This window comes from Salvelinus alpinus, chromosome 21 (assembly GCF_045679555.1).
Source record: "Salvelinus alpinus chromosome 21, SLU_Salpinus.1, whole genome shotgun sequence".
Taxonomy (NCBI): domain Eukaryota; kingdom Metazoa; phylum Chordata; class Actinopteri; order Salmoniformes; family Salmonidae; genus Salvelinus; species Salvelinus alpinus.
In genome coordinates, this window is record NC_092106.1 from 9,108,134 (window position 1) to 9,129,817 (window position 21,684).

The following is a 21,684-nucleotide window of genomic DNA, read 5'->3' on the forward strand; positions in this document are numbered from 1 at the left end:
ATTTTGAAAGAATAGCTGTGAAATAGCTTGCATAAAAGGGACCAGGAAATGTGGTCACAATGCAGACACAGTAGAAGGATAACAGAAACATTTTAATACCATGTGTAGACACATTTCTGGAAATGTGCGCACAATCAGAATGCAGAGAAGATCAGGACAAAGGACCCATGTTAACACCAGGTATAAACGGGGCTTAGGTGTCTGATGACTGGATTTGGATATTCTAGCTCCTTACAAGGTTTTCACATATCAGGGTTGTCCAAAAGTGCTGCTTCAGCACCCCTGCCAATGCACTGGCAATGGATGGCTCCTAATCCTCACCCTCTAGCCACCCTAACCCTCCTACCTCATCACCCCCTCCCCTCTCACCAGCTGTAAGCTCTGTCCTGTACATGTACCTGACCTACTGACCAGTTCCAAGTAAGAGTCCCCTCTCTCTTTCCACTCCCTCCCTCCCCTCCCTTTATCTAGTCTAATTCTATCCCTTGGTTTTCCGGTCTGTTCTAATTACCCCTGCCTGACTTTCACAGGTTAACCATGCAAACACACTTCAACGAAAAGAAAAAAAAAGGCCTATGTGAGGCTATGTGAGACTGGAAAATCTTAATTAACATACTTCAGTAATAGTGATGCATTTTGGTTCAGGAACTAGAATACTACTGTTACCAATATGCAATTTCTAGGTTTCAAAAGTGAGACTTTGCTGCGAGGAACATTAAATACCTGGAAGCAAAGAGGATGCTGTGTCCGTGAGTCTGGTCTGAGTGCTTTCTCTGTTTACACCAAACAGCATAAGAGGGAAATCCTGGTCCCACAATGACAGAGATGAGGGAGGGAGGAGTCTGGAACACAGACGAGTAATGGAAAAAAAGACTAGTAAAATGCATTTAATGACAACTGAGCAAAACCAACAGACATAGTGCATGGTGTTCCATCATAAGCAATAACATGCCATCTTATCACCTCACTTTGATAACACTTTGTCACACAGAGGGAACAGTGAAAATCCTATTTTAACAAATCTTGTTCATACGTTGACTAGTGTATCATGTATAAATGTTAGCTTTTGTGTAATATGTAAACATGTATGCTCAACACAATAGAAGTGAGAAGAGAATGAAACCCTCAACAAACGTTCAGTGCTTGTCGGGATTAGTCCTCCAGGCCCCGCCCCTTTCTAATGACACGGGACTTCAGCTAAATAAATCTGCAGCTATAACTTTGGCTCTTGTCTCAGAGTCCTCCCTCTGTCACTATCTCTCTACCGTTTGCTCCCAAACAAGGATACTAGAATATTATTACTGCCTTGACAAATCTCCTTGAGACTTTCTTCCTTGATATGGATCTAAAGGGTTTTTGCCTGAGTGAAAACGTCAATTTTCTCAGCCAGCATAACCAGTAAGAATTATTGAGATTTATGTTATTTTTTTGCCATTCATATCATAGATACGTTTTCTTTGTCATTCATCTGATTGCCATTAATTGTGTGCTGTTAATTTGTGTTTATTTTAATTAAAGCATTAGATAATGCTTAATTTTTTTTTTAAAGTTATTATTAATTGTCTGTAGAATAAGTGCAAAAGTTGATTTCCTCCATTGGGAACATGAATAGAGGTGGTGGTCCTTGAGGTGGCAGACAATCTTGTGGTCTGCATGCCACACTGTTATTGTAGCAGCTCGCAGAATCAATAATATGGTGTTATTTCAGTGAGATTATATTTTTGTCATGATCATTTCAATTGTGCCATCAGCCTGTTGGCCTCCTCAAACACCGACGACGCTCCTTCACCAGATGATACATGTATCAAGACGGATCCCCCCAGCCCTATCTTCGCCCTGGACAGCACCACACCATTCAGTCCAAGCTCGGATAGCAGTGGATACAGTTTATTCTCACAGGGTCACTCGATGGACCCGGAGTCCCCGAGTTCGAGCAGCAGCGGCAGCGTTGTCAGCGCAGCACCGGACACTAGCGGCGCAGCTAAATTTTGGTCGGAGCACGTTGACTCCATCCTCAAATGTGACTACCTATCGTCTCTGCGCTCTGGACTTAAAAGGCTGTGCCTAGTTTGTGGCGACTTTGCCTCAGGATATCACTACGGAGTAGCGTCGTGTGAGGCATGCAAGGCTTTCTTCAAGAGAACAATTCAAGGTAAACAAAAGTGTATACGTTTTTGCAAAAAAACGGATAGAACATCAGAATCAAGCCGTCTGTAATGGTGTGTGTTGCGTGCACTGTGTGCGAGCGTGCACGTGGGATACATTTAGGACATGACGAAGTTCTTGGCTAGATTTTAATTAATAAAATAATCAATAATCTATTAGAGGGGGAAGCGCAAATGAGTCTGATTGCAGCATACACAGATTTCCAATAGTTATGTCAGCCGCAGACTCAGCTATGGAATTGATTTTTGTGTGAAGACTCGATGTGCTCCATATTGGTTGATGGCCCCAGAAATTATTTATTGTCCCCCACGATGAAATCTGTGGATCTGTCTCGGTCCGTTCGTACGTTCGTCACACGCGATAGGCCTATCTCAGACAGCACTGGGCCGATTTTGACGAAACTTGGGTGAATGATGCGTCTTGCCATAGATATCTGATTTCTTAATAGAATCCGAAATATTGGATTTTTGCTCTCTGAAACTAGAGAGGATTATTCTCTGCTCAAATGTTCCAAAATAACTGAGGCATGATATTGATCTAGTGACGCCTGATGCGTTAATGACTGATTTTCAGCAATATTTTACTATGTGCCTAATTTCAAGTATGCTTAAAGTTGAATGAAAATTACTTTATCTAATTATTTTATTCTCATTTATCAAAAGTGGATTTTCATAATGTGTTCTTTTAGCAACAGTGGCCATCTCAAAGTATAAAAATGCAGATAAATGTGTTATTGTGCCTATGACACCACACAACACATTTTAATTTCTTGTGAATAGCAATCTGAAGAGGTGCCAATCTCCTGTTAAAAATTTGGAGCTGTGATTTGGATGCCCTAATCTCAGAGCCTCTTGTCCAGGGGACAGGGGAGGGTTTAGGGGGAAGCTCATTGATTGAGGGCGCTTGGCCCCTAGATCACCCCCAGATCCAGACTCGCTTGTCTGGGTATAGATGGGTGGGAGAAATTAGTCAATACTCTATTAAATCCCTTTTTGTCTTGTGTGAGGCCAAACGTTATAACACTTGTGGTGGGAGTTAGGCTCAGTGTGAAATAACCAATCAATATCTGTATTTTGTCTGGGCTTCTATTGATTGCTGTGTGAAAGCTCAGGGTGCCAGCGAACACAGAGGCAATTGACTTTTTTCATGGTGCCACAGACAGTGAAACTCAGTAAACCACCAGATGGCAAGGGTAAGCCATGGTGGCACACCCCCTAAACACACACTTTGTTTTACAGCATGACAATTTGACCTTTAGGCTGACTGAAAAGTTAAGCATCAAGAATGCACTGTAAGCAAGATACTGTAAAATGCAGTATCACCTTTTGGATTACATTATTGCGACATTGGCCTTGCTGACTGGTAACCTCAAGTATCTAGGGCGGGTTGTAAACAGAGCTGCGCCTTCTGTGTTTCCAGGTAACATTGACTACAGCTGCCCTGTGATGAACGATTGTGAGATCACCAAGCGTCGTAGGAAGTCGTGCCAAGCGTGCCGCTTCCAGAAGTGCCTGCGTGCCGGCATGATGAAGGAAGGTGAGACTTGATGACCAACTGATCTCAATGGAATCACTGGGCTCAATAAATGGACATGCTTAAGCATACAGGCCCACAGAACACATACAGAACACATACAGGCCCACAGAACACATACAGAACACATACAGAACACATACAGAACACATACAGAACACATACAGAACACATACAGGCCCACAGAACACATACAGAACACATACAGGCCCACAGAACACATACAGAACACATACAGGCCCACAGAACACATACAGAACACATACAGGCCCACAGAACACATACAGAACACATACAGGCCCACAGAACACATACAGGCCCACAGAACACATACAGAACACATACAGGCCCACAGAACACATAGAGAACACATACAGGCCCACAGAACACATACAGGCCCACAGAACACATACAGAACACATACAGGCCCACAGAACACATACAGCCTGAAGTAGAGTTTCTAATTACTCAACCTCTTTTTGTATTTGTATTTATTAAGGATCCCATTTAGCTGGGGTCCAGCAACATTAAGGCATTTATATTCAATTTAAAATATTACATGACGTTACATTTCCCTCAGGCCACTACTCAACTATCACATATCTACAATACAAAACCCATGTGTACGTGTGTGTAGAGTGCGTGTCTTATCATGTGTATGTGTAAGCGTGTGTCTGGGCCTGTGTGTGTGTGTCTCTTCACACCTGTTCCATAAGGTGTATTTGTATCTGTTTTTTAAAACTGATTCTAATGCTTGCATCAGTTACCTGATGTGGAATAGAGTTCCATGTAGCCATGGCTCTATCTATTACCACTCTGCACCTTCCATTGTCTGTTCTTGACTTGGGGATTGAGGATCAATCAATGAAGAAACATGATGATTACTGATAATCGTGTTTGTGTCACTACAGGTGTTCGCATGGACCGAGTAAGAGGAGGACGTCAGAAGTACAAGAGAAGGGGGGACTCTGGCCTCTCTCTTTATATGAAGGCCCCAGACACACACCCCGTCAAGTCCAACGGTGTGTACCCTCTGTCGTGCAACACTCACACACTCCAATAAGAGCCGTGTCAGTCACAAACGGGGAGTACAATAGAGTACATTACTAATATATCTGTTTGACCTCTTTCAGGAAACAAAGTGATCTCCCAGCTCCTGTTGACAGAGCCAGCCCCCCTGTGTGCCACGCCTGACAACTCAACCAATGACGACAACCTTAAAGCCCTGCTGACGCTGTGTGACCTCCTAAACAGGGAACTACTGGTCATGATTGGCTGGGCAAAGCATATCCCAGGTACCCACTTCTGTTACTCTTGTATGTCATGTTAAATATGCATGAGTCCCTTAAATAAAGGTTAAATAAAAAATACTATGCCATGCCATTTTACACTGGTACAAATGGACAAAGTCAACTGTTTATACTGTGAGAACTTATGGAGTATTACATTTCCATATTTGCCCTTCCAGGCTTCTCTGCCCTTTCATTGGTGGACCAGATGGCCCTGCTGCAGAGTGGTTGGATGGAGACACTGGTCTTGTCAGTGGTGTCTCAGTCTCTGGGCTATGGGGAGGAGCTGGTGTTTGCTGGGAACCTGCGTCTGGACCAGGCCCAGTGCAGAGCGGCCGGACTCTCTGACCTCTACACCGCCCTGAGACAGCTGACCACCAAGTACCAGCAGATGAACCTGAGCCAAGAGGAGGTGGTCACCCTCAAGGCTATGGCCCTCGCCAACTCAGGTACTAACTACATGGCATGCACTGGATATCTGTTATCAGTAGTTTGGTGTTGTCAGCTGTGACAGAGCAGACTCAAGAGACGTACACTACCGGTCAAAAGTACACTACCGGTCAAAAACCCTTGAATGAGTAGGTGTTCTAAAACCTTTGACCGGTGGTGTAGCTGTAACCTTGTACAGTGCCATGCAAAATAATTCATCCCCCTTGGCGTTTTTACAATTTTGTTGCATTACAACCTGTAATTTAAATGGATTTTATGTAATGGACATACACAAAATAGTCCAAATTGGTGAAGTAAAATTATGTATTCACCCCTTAGCTATGAAGCCCCTAAATAAGATCTGGTGCAACCAATTACCTTCAGACGTCACATAATTAGTTAAATAATTAGTTAAAGTCCACCTGTGTGCAATGTAAGTGTCACATGATTTAAGTATATATACACCTGTTCTGAAAGGTCCCAGAGTCTGCAACACCACTATGCAAGGGGCACCACCAAGCAAGCGGCACCATGAAGACCAAGGAGCTCTCCAAACAGGTCAGAGACAAAGTTGTGGAGAAGTACAGATCAGAGTTGGGTTATAATAAAAATCTGAAACTTTGAACATCCCACGGAGCACCATTAAATCCATTATGAAAAAATGGAAAGAATATGGCACCACAACAAACCTGCCAAGAGAGGGCCACCCACCAAAACTCAAGGACCAGGCAAGGAGGGAATTAATCAGAGAGGCAACAAAGAGACCAAAGATAACCCTGAAGGAGCTGCAAGCTCCACAGCAGAGATTGGAGTATCTGTCCATAGGACCACTAATCCGTACACTCCACAGAGCTGGGCTTTACGGAAGAGTGGCCAGAAAAAAGCCATTGCTTAAAGAAAAAATAAGCAAACATGTTTGGTGTTCGCCAAAAGGCATGCGGGAGATTCCCCAAACATATGGAAGAAGGTTCTCTGGTCAGATGAGACTAAATTGAGCTTTTTGGCCATCAAGAAAAATGCTTTGTCTGTCGCAAACTCAACACCTCTCATCACCCCGAGAACACCATCCACACAGCGAAGCATGGTGGTGGCAGCATCATGCTGTGGGGATGTTTTTCATCTGTAGGGACTGGGAAACTGGTCAGAATTTAAGGAATGATGGATGGCGCTAAATACAGGGAAATTCTTGAGGGAAACCTGTTTCAGCCTTCCAGAGATTTGAGACTGGGATGGAGGTTCACCTTCCAGCAGGACAATGACCCTAAGCATACTGCTTAAGCAACACTCGAGTGGTTTAAGGGGAAACATTTAAATGTCTTGGAATAGCCTAATCAAAGCCCAGACCTCAGTCCAATTGAGAATCTGTGGTATGCCTTAAATATTTTTTATTTATTTTATTTTTATTTTATTTTACCGTTATTTTACCAGGTAAGTTGACTGAGAACACGTTCTCATTTGCAGCAACGACCTGGGGAATAGTTACAGGGGAGAGGAGGGGGATGAATGAGCCAATTATAAACTGGGGATTATTAGGTGACCGTGATGGTTTGAGGGCCAGATTGGGAATTTAGCCAGGACACCGGGGTTAACACCCCTACTCTTACAATAAGTGCCATGGGATCTTTAATGACCTCAGAGAGTCAGAACACCCGTTTAACGTCCCATCCGAAAGACAGCACCCTACACAGGGCAGTGTCCCCAATCACTGCCCTGGGGCATTGGGATATTTTTTTAGACCAGAGGAAAGAGTGCCTCCTACTGGCCCTCCAACACCACTTCCAGCAGCACCTGGTCTCCCATCCAGGGACTGACCAGGACCAACCCTGCTTAGCTTCAGAAGCAAGCCAGCAGTGGTATGCATATTGCTGTACACCAGCGGAACCCATCCAACTTGAAGGAGCTGGAGCAGTTTTGACTTGAAGAATGGGCAAAAATCCCAGTGGCTAGATGTGCCAAGCTTATAGAGACATACCCCAAGAGACTTGCAGCTGTAATTGCTGCAAAAGGTGGCTCTACAAAATATTGACTTTGGGGGGTAAATAGTTTGCACGCTCAAGTTTTCTATTTTTTTGTCTTAGTTCTTGTTTGTTTCGCCAAAAAAAATGGTATGTTGTGTAAATCAAATGATACAAACTCCCCCAAAATCTATTTTAATTCCAGGTTGTAAGGCAACAAAATAAGAAAAATGCCAAGGGGGTGAATACTTTCGCAAGCCACTTGACAATCCCTCTTAGAAAGCATTATAAGAGTGGCAGAACTACCAAAAAGATATGCTACTATCTAACCTGCCTGGCTACGGCGTACAATAATTAATTGTGTTAAATTCAGCTTTAAATCTACTACACCGTCCTCAGGCAGCCCTACATAGTCACTCCTTCAAGGCCTGTGGGGAGAGTTAGGGCTCTATTCAATCTGTATCGTGGAAGTTCAGCGTTGCAGCGTGATTGAAATTTAAAGGTAATGTTCCCACGTTAGCTGAGACTGTATTCACTGTAAGCGCTGCATATGTCGGCTCAATTACCTTTACATTTCTATCGCACAATCTTTAACGCTTCGGCGATATTGACTGAATAAAGCCCCTAAGTGGGATCCACAGTGCCTTTCCCTCGGGGTGTGTCCTTGAACACACTTTTGCTCCAGGGTCAGGTCCCCTAGCAGTGCAAGCCTGTTAAATGATGGTCAATGACTTGAAAAGCTGCTAGCTGTCAGGGAATAAATGAGTGGCTAGCCCCCCCATATTGGTAAACGTCCCTCCCAGGTTTTTGGCAAACGTCCCTCACAGGTCCCATATTTTAGCAATGACATTCTCACAGCATACCCAAGTCAGTATCAGCCCTCCACTTAAATTCAATTTTTTAACTACTATTAATAATTTGATATGACTAACGTTGTATTTTGTTTGTTAGGGGTCATTCTGTGAACCCATGTTATACTACATACTTTTGTTCGACAACAAAAAAATCCATGCAGTTCAGTTGAATAATAGTTATTCAATCACCTCTGTATAAACTGCCACTCTTCAGACCACCATGACAGAGAGAGGGGAGGTCTAGGTCTCTGCCAAATCTGTTCTCCAACACCCACTTCTCTCACCCCTCCCCGCTGTTGTTCCCCAGACCCCAGCAAGTGAAAACTGATCAATATCCAACAGTGAGAAGGCTGCTTCTGCCCTCAGCCCTAATCAATAAATCCATCTGCCCCGCAAATTATCACAGGAATTCAGAAATCCATTCGGCGAGTCTGGCTGCGTTAGCCTGACACTCCGGGGCAGTCACACCGCCTGAGGTGGCTAGAAGGATCAGAGGGAGCTTTTGTTTTTACATTTACAGTCCTTTCAGGAAAAATGAGGGTTGGCCGCATGCAACTTAACCTTGGCCCGTCCATTAGCCCTCAATGGAGAAACAAATGAGGTGGACAATGGGATCTGACATGCTGTCATGCCGAAACAAGGGGAGGTTTAACACCCGATTCCACCCACACCCAAACACCCACAGGCCTCGCTTGACCTTGTCTCTCCCCGCTCAGATGCAGAGAACCTGGAGAGTGTGGAGGCAGTGCAGCGGTTCCAGGACGGACTCCATGAGGCCCTGCAGGAGTACGAGAGCTCCCAGCACCCAGCAGAGCTCCACCGGGCAGGCAAGCTTCTCATGACCCTTCCCCTGCTCCGGCAGACTGCCAACCGCGCCGTGGACACCTTCTGCAGACTCCACCTGGAGGGCCGCGTGCCCATGCACAAACTCTTCCTGGAGATGCTGGACGCCAAAATATGACTGTTCTACACCTAACCTCCCATTGACCCCCACAAACCTTAACCAGGTGCCCCATTGTTGAGGGGTCAGAAGTTCAGGGCTTGGTGGTTCACAGTTTTATGTCAAGTCATGGTGTCACGGAACAAGACTGACTTATAAGAATTGCGTACAATAGAACAACTTATACAAGTGTTGTTTCTTTTTAGGGTAAAAGTCAAGGGCTCTATTCAATCCGTGTCGCGGAAGTTCAACGTTAAAGTGTGATTGAAATTTAAAGGCAATGTTCCCGCATTAGCGGAGACTGCATTCACTGTCAACTTTTGTCTCTGTCAGCTCAATCGGAAATGATCTTTACAATGCTATCGTGCAATAACGCTTCAGCGATAAAGACTGAATAGTCCCAAGTCTAGTATATTTTTTAGGTACTTTTTCAGAGGAGAGTATGTACAAATTTATTTTTTATTTTTTATATCATGGCGATTTTCGATGGCCATGATATTCAGTCAATATGAAAGGATGTCACTCATGTGAAAACATAATAGCACTACGGTTATTGACGATGCATTCTGGTAGCTAGAGATCACATAGCCAAATGCCTCCAAGCAGTTAGCCAGGCTGAACCAAACTATTAGTACTGCTATCATTACAAACAGCACATTCTGACTTCCCTGCCTTACCATACTGTACTAAGAAGGTGCGACGCCATTTTGTATTTTATTTATGTATTTATTTATTACATGATCACTGTACAAAGACATTAACTGCTTTCATACTAGTATGTATGCTTTTGAATAAAATGCTTTTGGAATTAAATGCGTTTAGAGTGTGACAGACATTGGAGTGTGAACATTGCGTTTCATGTTGAACCAAAAAGTAGGCTCACTGTAATTAGTTAGTTTTATTCGATTAAAGAAGACCAGATTAGATTAGAAAAGTACAGTCATAAAAGCTAGAAATGTGACTAACTGGAGGGTACTGTATATGAAATGCACTCAGCATCCTCGGGTAACATTTTGCTACTGATAAAGCAATCCCACTGTTGCCAAAATTATTATTATTATTGTTAGTTAATGGACAGACAGATTTCCATTCAAACATTTCCATTCAATGTTTTTTCTTTTATATAGTCAGACAAAAGGATCTAAATAAAATGTACAAAAACAACATAGGATATTGGGTTAAATGACTACCTTTGGTTTCGTACAATTCATAACCCATTGGGGAAGATATAAAACACAGGTACGTGAGGCACTGGGTCGTGATCTGGAAGACGACTTGAAAAAGAATGATCCAAAATGGCAGTAAGTTAGTCAGATGTAACTAAACATGAATGATAAAAGGTCTATCATTGTTCTATAGATTCTCCATCGGTTTCCTCTTCAACAATCATCACCACATTGATACTGCGTGTACAGTAGGCTTGTTCATTCATTTAAGCTACAGAAAGCCAACTGTAGTGCAAAACAGGAAGACTGAAAGAAATCTGTAGAGGATATCAGAAAGGTTTAGGAGGTGTGGGCCTATACATCACTTCAGCCTGCAAGCCCATGATGGTGGAACCCAGTGTTGGGTAAAGACTACTACATGTATTTACTACTACATGTAATTACATTTCCGCATAAATGATCAGAAACCGTCTCATGGAAGCTCATCTGCGTGCTCATCATCCTCACCGGGGTCTTGACCTGACTGCAGTTTGGCATCGTAACAGACATCAGTGAGAAAATGCTCACCTTTGATGACCACTGGCACTATGGAGAAGTGTGCTCTTCACAGATTAATCCCGGTCTCAACTGTACTGGGCAGATGGCAGACAGCATATCTGGTGTCGTGTGGGCGAGTAGTTTGCTGATGTCAACGTTGTGAACAGAGTGCCCCATGGTGGCGGTGGGGTTATGGTATGGGCAGGCATAAGCTACAGACAACAAACACAACTGCATTTTATCGATGGCTATTTGAATGGACAGTGGGAGGAGCTATAGGAGGACAGGCTCATTGTAATGGCTCAAATGGAATGAATAGAAATGAGTCAAACATGTGTTTCCATATATTTGATGTTTGATACCGTTCGATGTATTCCATTCCAGACATTACAATGAGTCCGTCTCCTCCCACCAGCCTACACTGATGCACAAAGATACAGTGACAAGATCCTGAGGCCCATTGTCGTGCTATTCTGACATCTCATGTTTCAGCATGATAATACATGGCCTCATGTCACAAGGATCTGTACACAATTCCTGGAAGCTGAAAATGTCACAGTTCTTTCATGGCCTGCACTCTCACCAGACATGTCACTCGTTGAGCATGTTTGGGATGCTCTGGATCGATGTGTACGACAGCGTGTTCCAGTTCCTGCCAATATGCAGCAACTTCGTACAGCCATTGAAGAGGAGAAGGACAACATTCCACAGGCCACAATCAACTATGCGAAGATGTGTTGTGCTGCACAAGAAAAATGTTGGTCACACCAGATACTGACTGGGTTTCTGATCCACAACCCTACCTTTCTTTTAAGGTATCTGTAACCAACAGATGCATATCTGTATTCCCAGTCATGTAAAAGCTATAGATTAGGGCCTAATTTATTTATTTAAAATTACTGATTTCATATATGAACTGTAACTCAGTAAAATTGTTACATGTTGCATTTATATTTTGTTCAGCGCAATTGAATAAAATGCACTGCTCTACCAAATGCAACAGAACACATTCATACATGGCTGGAGTTATAATTTGCATCACCAATACATTGACCATTTGGATATATTGTATACGAATCTTGCCTACATCACAGCTGGCCCTTTTGAAAACAGAGGAATGACATTTGATATGTATCCTTGATGCTAAACAAGGAAAAGCCCATAAATATGACAATATGTGCCGTCACTAAACCACACACGCTCACAAACACAAAACGCGTCCTTTGTTAGTCCACTCACTCATACATCACCGAGCCAGTCAGAAGCTGGTCTCATTCATAGGGGGTTTAGGACTGGTGGGGGGAACAGGGGAGGAGCTCTCTGGGGTGGCTGCTGCAGCCTCAGGGGGCGGGGCTTCTGTAGTAGGGGAGGTGTCAGCTCGACGAGGCGACACGGGGGTCTGGGAGCGGGTTGGACTGACGATTGTAGCAGGGGCAGGGCTGGGTGAGGTGGGATGTGGCCGGCGCAGTGATGAAGATAAAGATGAGGCGGGAGAGGCTGCAGGGGGGATGGAGAAAGAGGCGGGGGTCCGTAGGCCCAGTCTAGCCTCCAACTCTGAGCATACGGCCAGGCTGCGCCGCGTGCCCCCCTCAGCCCCTCCTGCAGAGTCCGAGACCTTGGCAAGCTCCTGACAACGTTCCACGAAGCTGCCCCTGCGCAGAGACCCCATGCCTCCGTCCCGGTCTCTGTCCTGGAGGGCGGTGCGGCCGGGCCGGGGGCTGCCGCTGCTGCTGAGGGAAGCCTGGCTCAGACCCAGGTGGTGGGGCTGGAGGCCCAACCCCACCATGGAGAGATTCATATCCCGGGGTTTGGTGAGGGGCACCGGAGGGGCCTGACGGGGCAGGCTACCAGAGAAGGGACCCGAGCTGCTCACACCTCCTCTGGCCCCGCGCTCCTTGGAGCTCTCACTCAGCTGGGACTGCAAACTGCAGAGAGAAGATAAACAGAGAGATTATGATCAGTGGCATGTAGATGAAAAAAAATCTACCCGCCACAGATTTTTTTTACCAGCCAAAATGATTTTTGGCCATAATTACAACAACAAAAAACATGCTTTGTAATGTATTAGTAAGAACTAATGTGGTATATTGCTAAATTTCATTTTTTATTTTAACCAAAATATCAGATGAGACAAAATGTTCAGCAGCCCCTTTAAGGGTGGAAGGTTACCGTGGTAACGGGGCTACTGAAGTCATGTCAGGTTTGTCTAAGTTTTGGGATGTGACTAGTAGGACGGCGCGTCTACAGCGTCTCTTCACTATCAGTTGAAGCAGCAGATTTTAACTAACACTGAAAAACAACTGCGCTTGTGAAGAAAACAATGTGAACACGAGGACAAAGTCTCACTTTGCTAACTTGAGTAAATTAGACCAACTTTTATGCTTGTGCCAGCGCCTCCAAAAATAAATCTATCGGCGCTTCACTCACAGTGCGTGAAGCTGTTGCTGCGTGAGGTGGGATGTAGGATTCCTATTTCTTTGTGCGATTGGCAGCCATGAAACAAAACAGCAGAAATACTGTACTTTGAAAACAGCGACTTTTTCTGCTACAAATCGCAATTCGCACACATGCTCATACTTGACTTCTAACTATTTTTATTCACAAACGCAAATATAATTCTCACATTGTAGAGACATGCCAATTGACCACCCCCCAACATGGCTGGTGAAGTAGACTTTCTTATCCGCCAATACTTAAATCTACCCGCATTTGGTGGGTGGCGGGTGTTCATTTTATGCCCTGAATATGATGTAATCTTGCAAAAAGGAGAGCATCAGTAGGTTAACATATGAAGCTCTATGGGGAAATGTAGCAGGTGCCAATGGTGGCTGGTGTACCTGGAGGTGGAGGCTCGGGGGCTGGAGGAGTGGATGAAGGAGGCGGCGGGACTCATGTCAGGCGTACGGGTCAGAGCCAGGTCACACTGGTCTAACAGCTCCAGGAGCTCCTCCTCTGTGGGGCCGCCCAGCGCTGTGTGACAACCAGACAGAGAACCCAATGTCTATGACACGTCACTTAACAAAAAGCAAAAGTCAACACAAAAAGCCACGCGGGTTGTCTTACCCCTGATGTCCACTTTCCCTGCGATCTCCATGGCGGTGGTCAGGTCCCACATCTGGATGCTCCCGTTGGCGTGGCCACTGAAGAGGTAGCGGCGGGGACGTGAGCCGATGCGGCTGGACCCCTCGCACTCGTGCACCATGAAGGAGGTGATGGAGGTGCCGTCCACAGAGCGCACCTCACACACCCTCTTCCCGTTGGACGAGAGGCGCACGTAGAGTTTGTCTGTGTCAGGGACGACCCTCTGGATAAATACCTGCTGGTCGTCTCTCTCGCCATACGGACCTGTTAGAGAAGAGCAACGCTCAGTACGGACCATTACAGTCCTTTCCCATTGCATCTCTAAAATGTTCACTTCTATTTAACATTTAAAACCAGTGTCCACTTTTGACACTTGACATCTGTCTGCTCACCTATCTCAGTGCCGGCAGCACAGCCCCCGTGGCCGTCGATGTCCTCCAGGGAGAGGACCTTGAAGGAGGTGAGGGGGGTGGAGCCTGGCTGGGTGGAGATCATGCCCCTGAAGCGAGTCACCGTCCAGGTCCGCACGTGGTTGTTGTCTGCACACACTGACAACACGACACAACAGGGTTAGCCCAAAAAACATCTGCATGACGGGCCCATCTTCTGCACCAAACTTGGATGACCAACGCTGCTTTGTCAGCAACGTCAATGTTTAACGTAATTGCTGTGTCAGCCGACATCCAAACATCAATCGATCGATCCTAATGAGAAATGTAGCTAAATTAATGAATGTGCATCATAAGCAGAGATGGTAGAATACACCGAAAAATGTACGATCATCCCTCGAAGGTGGAGGCTCCCGGCCAACCATTCTCACCTGATATGAGGTGTTTCTCAGAGAGCATGATCTTGGTGACGGGGCTGCGGTGGACTGAGAAGGTCTGGAAGAGCTGGGGCCCAGAGCCCACGGTCTCCGGGTGCTGCACTATGACCCGCACCGTGCCCGAGCTGGTCCCGTAGGCGATCTCAATCCAGTTGCCACTGTCGCCTGACGACACATTGGGGACTTTTATCCCATACACCATTTTAGCCTCAACGCATGCTGTGTTATGTACCGCGCATATCAAGAAATGGAAGTGGATAGTCAGCCGGCAGACCCAAAAAGGTTAAGGTGAGGCATTAGGATCGAAATTGATTTAAGTTAGGGTTCATGTTAGGGAAGTGAGGTTAGGTTAAAGGTCAAGATTAGTTTAAAGGTCAGGCAAAGAGTTAGCGAAATGCCACCAGGAATCATTCAAAATCTGCCAGCTGCCTATACAATTATACTGCCTATAAAATAACCATTGCTGACCATAAATGGCAAACAAGTTTTTCAGAAAATGATTGTTTAGCACCATGCATCTATTAAGATTGAATTTCCAATAACCACGATTGACTAATTGATACTTGTTAATCTTTTCTTTTTTTCTTTTTTTACGCAGAAAAAGCTATTCATTTCAGTGAAGTTCAAAATCGAAACAGGCAGACATACTTGTTTTGGGCGTGAGGTAGACGCTGAGAGCAGTGATGGCGTCCTCCGTGGGGTCGCGGTACAACTCTGTCACTAGGAGGTCATTGTCCTTCATCCTCAATGGAAACTTCTGAACATCTGTTGACAAGATCACGTCAATGAGAGGTCTACACTTCGCACGTGTGTTCATATACTACAAACACACCTCGTGACTGCATTCTTCTATACGGACAAACTGTTTGAATAGTTTTCCATTGTTGCGTCATAGGTAGAAAAGAGGACTTCCCTTACCTATATAATATATGGACCCATTGTTACAGCCTAGAATTAGGAAGGAGCCGGCAGTATCATAACTATTAATGGGAACCACGTCTTGATTCTGAGAACGGAAAGACAAAAGGAAAACGTGAACAACTGATGTACAATACACATATAATATATCGCATTTAGTCAACGCAACATTTTACATATGGGCGACCCCGGGAATCGAACCCACCATCCTGGCGTTGCAAGGACCATACAGGACCGCATATACTATTACTACACATCATGTGATGTGTTCTGTTGGCGTGACATTCTTACAGAATGTTTGGACACAACTTTACCTGCCAATGTTTGGTCACCGCATTCCATACTCCCACTTTCCCTGTGTGGCTGGTGGCAATCAGCTGGTTCGCCACGAAGAAGAGAGCCTCCACGGGGACATTCAGACTGAACACACCTGGAGGGAAGCAGGTACAATGGTGACCTATTAGCACGGCCCTTACATAAGCACCCAGAACAACCTAGAAAAGTGGTCTCTTAAAATACTAAAAGACAAGTCAACAAATATCTTGAGTGATTAAAAACTATATCATAGCTATAATATTTGTTTTAACACCTGCGCTTTACTTTTAGACTTGCGAGCACATTCGTTTGCAGACTGACCTATCTCGTTGCCGTTGCCGTCGGGACAGATAGTCCAGAGGATGATCTCTGTGCCCGAGGCCACGGCCACCATCTTGTCGTTGTCTCCCAGGGAGCCGCCCATCACCTTGGCGTTGAGCGCCACCCTGTCAATCACCCAGTCCAGACGGGGACTGGTGAACACCTGCTGCCAGCCTGTAGACTCCTTCACTCTGATGGACGAGGACAGCACAGTTAACACCCTCCACGGTCCTTACCAAAAAGACCGATTCATATGACGCTGTGATATCGTACATGGAAGTCTTGTGTTCTTACCGGTAGCAAACAACAAACTGGGCATAAGCCACAGCGATCCAGTTGTGGTGGCCACAGATGATGCGGACCATGCCTGGGTCTGCAAGCTGAGCTGTATCGGAAGGGAAAGAGGAACAGGTGTGGGGGAATGTGAACCCTCCTTTTGATAATATTCCCTTAACAAAGAATGGCTCCAGGTTAGAGCTTTTACTTTCAATACAGCGCAACCAGAATAGACAATACTGACGCTAAATACAACGTAAAAACACTGGCTTGAAAGATCATAAAGGACCACCGACGGTTCACTCTAAACCCTAGCTGTCTCCCTGCACAGACCTGTACCGTGAGACTATCTGCACCTTAGAGACTGTTTGCACCGACTCCCCACACATCCAACCCCTTACACATAAACTTACAAACACAGTCCTGCAGTTTTTTGGAGCCACACTCGCTCCGCGCCAGCCCCACCCAATATCCGACATCAGGACAGATTTTTCTCTGCAACCCGACCCACCCACATAGAATTATTAAGAGAGCTGATCCTTGACCCGACAATTGACATCAATTTATTTGGATTGTTTTTATAACTCCAGAGTAATCGACAATTAGGCCATTCCCCTTCCCTGCATGAATGAGTTTGTCTGCATCTCTATTCAACATTTGGATAAAAGGAAACCATGCCATGAATTAAGAATGACAGTCCTATCTTCTTATTTTCAAAGCAACACTGACAACTCAAATTGCTTTGAAAAAGAGCCGTCTAATTCCCAAATGAAAGCCTATAGCCAACATAACAAAATACCCTGACATTCAATATGGGTTAGATAACCAACTAGTTTAATTGAAACTTAAATAAACATTTCCCAGAATTGAATAGGCTATAGGCTACAAAAATTGCTTGTATTCATTTATAGGCTATTGGCAACTCAAACGTTTACCAGCTGCACAGATTTAAACTTTATATGGCCTGCATACGGTCTAAATGAACGATAGCCTGAATTAATGTAGCCTAATAATTAACTCCTCCGTTACAAAAATACTGAATCTTAGGAGTAGATTCCTACAGGAAGATGGGGTTTCTTTTTACTAAATGGCTTGGTAAGTCACGGTATTTAACCAACTTTAAAGTTGTTTTTTTAAAAGAGTGGTGTGCGCGCAGGCAGCTCGAGATTATTTGATTGACAGCTGTCGAGTGATGGACGTTAGTCCCGCTTCAGAAGCGGCATTCCTTTACAGACAAGTAAAATACCCGTTCAGCGGTGCTTCGAAAACTATCTCCAGAGAACGTTTCTGTGTCGGCATTTAAAAAGTCGTAGTGTACCCAGACAAACATGCCGTAGCCGAGGCGCTTTCAAGGATATATGACTGCGGTAGATAAAACTACATTGCCCAGCTCTAGCGGTGATAAATACGTAATAGGACCATTATTCTGCATTGTGAATTGACGTGGAATTTTATGATTTTTTCTTATCGTTTTAACGGAACATACTTTTTTTTTTTTTTAAGGCAGTTTAAACGTTAAGCGATAGATTCCATATGTCACATGCATTCTACCTCGTCTATTACTTGTTATTTTTTACTTGACTCTTTCATTGTTATTATTGATATTGGTTGTACGGCACTGTTGAGGGAACTACCACATAAGCGTTTTGCTGCACATTTTCAACATCAAATTTTACGAGTCACACACATATTTAACAGATGTTATTGCAGCGTGTAGCGAAATGCTTGTTGAATGTGTATGTTAAATGTGTATGTGATTCCGAGGCCTTACCACCACTTATCCTCTCCTCCATCGTTGCTTTACCCAGTATGCCCGCGTTGCCTAGGTTGGGTGGCATAGTGTTGCTGCGTCTCACTGGAGCTCTCTCCATGGGCAGGGCACGCCCACCCATATACTGAGGCCCCGCCACACTATGACGGTTCCGCCGCTTCGCCGGGTACACTGGTCCAGAGGAGGAGACGGTCAGGAAATCAAACTTTAAACGCCTGCCCTTGAAGTGAAGTCAAATCTAGAGTAGATCTGCCTACCTGGAGGTGGGAGATAGCCATTGAAGAGCACGTTTCCACAGGAGGATCGGTCCAGCTCGTCACAAAGCTGCAGCTTACGCACTGAGGAAGAGACAAAAAGTAACCAAGGTGGAGACACTAACACACACAATGAAAGACAGCCTCTCATTCACAGCTGTATTTGACTAGCTACTGGCCACTTTCTTACCCAACGGAGTGATTCCATAGAACTCAGCTTCATGCATTAGCAGGTGCACATTTATGGACCTAAAAAAGAAAGGTTAAGAAATCTAATTTGGGAAAACAACTTACCATCAAGGCTGAACATATATTTTACTTATTAAATGTAAACGAACGTAACCAAAGGAATCAGCACCTGGGAAACAACTCTTTGGTGCGCAGGAAGTTCAGTATGGGAGTAAAGAGAGATGGGTCCCGATCTATGAAGATCTGTGGGAGATAAAGGTCAGCAGTACATTACAAATGTGTTATATATAGGCCTAAGTGGTTGCCAATATCAAATAGGTTTATATATACACACAGCCTAGGTTTTTCCCATCTATTTTAGACAACTTACCGCTCCAGTTTCATCCTTCAAGGTTGAGATCCTCCCACTTAGAAGACTGGCAGAGACAACACAACTCACTAGTTAGCATCACTAAGTAAGGTCTACAGCAAATGACCATATGCCATCACTATGTCCGGGTAATGAATGAGCTGGAGTGAGTCATTATGAAGACACTTGTGACTTTAATAAAGGCATTGGCCTATGTCTCAAAATAAATAGATAGCTACCTACCTTGAGAAAAATGAGTCTGGGACCCATGTCAATGTCTGTTTGGAGGTGCTGAACCTGAAACAACATGATCAGGCAAATGAGCATAGTTTGATCATGTTCAAAACCATTAAGAAGTTAGCAAGCGAACATTACCTTAGCTAACGTTAGCTAACTTTGCACGTTCACAGCTGCACTGTGAAATCAGTAGCTAACGTTACTGTCAGAGAGATCGTTAAGCTGGAAAAAATATTTAACTATGAGTCGTTAGTTTGCTAACTTAGCCAGCAGGTAACATTGTCCTATCTAGTTAGCTAGCTAGCTAGCCAGCCAGCAACTTTTAGATAGCTAACGTTAGTTAACATCCACCCACCAACAATAGCTTGCTGGCGGTAACTTAGCTAGCTATTCAAAGTAATCCCAGTCCTCACCTTTTTCCTCCAACGTTTAAATGGATAATGTCTCCGGTCCTTGCCATATTAGCCATATGTTTAAATGTGGGAATGTTCATGCATTGCCCACAAAGTAAATAATTGAGTTAATCCATCACAATAAGTATTTAGACAACGACAACGTAAGCCACATAATTGTTTCTGCTGCAACTTCCTGAGAGCAGAACCTCTTTCTGTGGTGTCTGACAGTAGACAACAACCAAATTGTCATCGCCACGGCGCCACCAGGTGTTCTGGAGTGCAAAGTACAGGCGCAGTTTACCCAATCACTGTTTTTACAGTATATTTATTTTTTATTTAACTAGGCAAGTCAGTTAAGAACAAATTCTTATTTACAATGATGGCCTAGGAACAGTGGGTTAACTGCCTTGTTCAGGGGCAGAACAACAGATGTTTACCTTGTCAGCTCAGGGATTTGATCTAGCATGTTAAATAAATAGCAGCAAGCCCAATGCTCAAACCACTAGGCTACCTGCCGTAGGCTACAATCAACGTTTGGCACAATGCATATGATCTGGTCAGTATATACACTACATGACCAAAAGTATGTGGACACCTGCTCATCGAACATCTCATTCCAAAATCATGGGCAATAATATGGAGTTGGTCCCCCCTTTACTGCTATAACAGCCTCCACTCTTCTGGTAAGGCTTTCCACTAAATGTCGGAACATTTCTGTGGGGACTTGCTTCCTCTCAGCCACAAAGCCCTAGTGGAGGTAGGGCACTGATCTGGGCAATTAGGCCTGGCTCGCAGTCTGCGTTCCAATTGATCCCAAAGGTGTTCGATGGGGTTGAGGTCAGGGCTCTGTGCAGGCCAGTCAATTTCTTCCACACCGATCTCGACAAACCATTTCTGTATGCATCTCGCTTTGTGCATGGGGGCATTGTTATGCTGAAACAGCAAAGGGCCTTCCCCAAACTGTTGCCACAAAGCTGGAAGCACAGAATCGTCTAGAATGTCATTGTATGCTGTAGCGTTAAGATTTCCCTTCACTGGAATTAAGGTGCCTAGCCCGAACCATGAAAAAGAGTCCCAGACCATTATTCCTCCTCCACCAAACTTTACAGTTGGCACTTGCGAATGGTGATCTTAGGCTTGTGTGCGGCTACTCAGCCATGGAAACCCATTTCATGAAGCTCCTGACGAACAGTTCTTGTGCTGACGTGTTGCAACCGAGGACAGCCGATTTTTACATGGTTCAGCACTCGGCATTCCCATTCTGGGAGCTTGTGTGGTCTACCACTTCGTGGCTCCAGTGTTGCTCCTAAATACTTACAATTCACAATAATAGCACTTACAGTTGACAGGGGCATCTCTAGCAGGGCAGAAATTTGACGAACTGACTTGTTGGAAAGGTGGCATCCTATGACGGTGCCAGGTTGAAAGTCAATGAGCTCTTCAGTAAGGCCCTTCGACTGCCAATGTTTGTCTATGGAGATTGTATGCTCTGTGTGCTCAATTTTATACACCTGTCAGGAACGGGTGGGGCTGAAATAGCAAAATCCCCAAATTTGAAGGGGTGTCCACATATTTTTGTATATATAGTGTATCTACTCAGGGTGGAGGTGACAGTGACATAACAGACAGAAAGTAGAAAGAGAAAGTTCCCCTCACAACTGGGCTCCAAGCTGCTAGGCACATTGTTCAGCATGCCTGTAAACCATTATCACAATGAATCAAAGCATTATTCATTCAATACATGTAAAACTGCGTGAACAGATAAGATGGTTGAAGGTCTGCAGTTGTTAGCTTCAATAATATTATGTGGACTCGCTGCTATTTTGTCTCTAGCTGTAGTAGCAGTGATACATAAATGTATGTTTTTATGCACGAGCAGTGTT

The 21,684-nt window shown here is 44.6% G+C and overlaps 2 protein-coding genes across 4 annotated transcripts; one reads left to right on the forward strand and one right to left on the reverse strand.

Moving 5' to 3' along the window:
* Window positions 1–1,240: 1,240 nt before the first annotated feature.
* Window positions 1,241–10,806, forward strand: esrrd (estrogen-related receptor delta). Of its 2 annotated transcripts, none has more exons than XM_071356777.1 (7): window positions 1,241–1,398; window positions 1,752–2,152; window positions 3,586–3,702; window positions 4,611–4,721; window positions 4,833–4,994; window positions 5,168–5,437; window positions 8,943–10,806. In XM_071356777.1, the coding sequence occupies exons 1-7, from the start codon at window positions 1,340–1,342 to the stop codon at window positions 9,185–9,187; spliced, it is 1,365 nt and encodes a 454-aa protein (XP_071212878.1). In that variant the 5' UTR covers window positions 1,241–1,339; the 3' UTR covers window positions 9,188–10,806. The 2 variants fall into 2 exon arrangements, with proteins under 2 accessions (XP_071212878.1, XP_071212879.1); XM_071356778.1 differs by lacking the exon at window positions 8,943–10,806 and adding an exon at window positions 5,895–6,130.
* shkbp1 (SH3KBP1 binding protein 1) lies at window positions 9,872–20,019 on the reverse strand. Of its 2 annotated transcripts, none has more exons than XM_071356776.1 (17): window positions 19,820–20,019; window positions 19,413–19,466; window positions 19,191–19,236; window positions 18,990–19,063; window positions 18,822–18,880; window positions 18,635–18,715; window positions 18,378–18,548; window positions 16,625–16,715; window positions 16,331–16,521; window positions 16,009–16,124; window positions 15,695–15,782; window positions 15,425–15,541; window positions 14,771–14,941; window positions 14,343–14,498; window positions 13,933–14,214; window positions 13,707–13,839; window positions 9,872–12,794 (listed from the first exon to the last, which is right to left on the reverse strand). In XM_071356776.1, exons 1-17 carry the CDS (start codon window positions 19,897–19,899, stop codon window positions 12,128–12,130), a joined length of 2,577 nt encoding a protein of 858 aa, XP_071212877.1. In that variant the 5' UTR covers window positions 19,900–20,019; the 3' UTR covers window positions 9,872–12,127. The 2 variants fall into 2 exon arrangements, with proteins under 2 accessions (XP_071212877.1, XP_071212874.1); XM_071356773.1 differs by having other exon boundaries at window positions 14,771–14,959.
* Window positions 20,020–21,684: the final 1,665 nt, after the last annotated feature.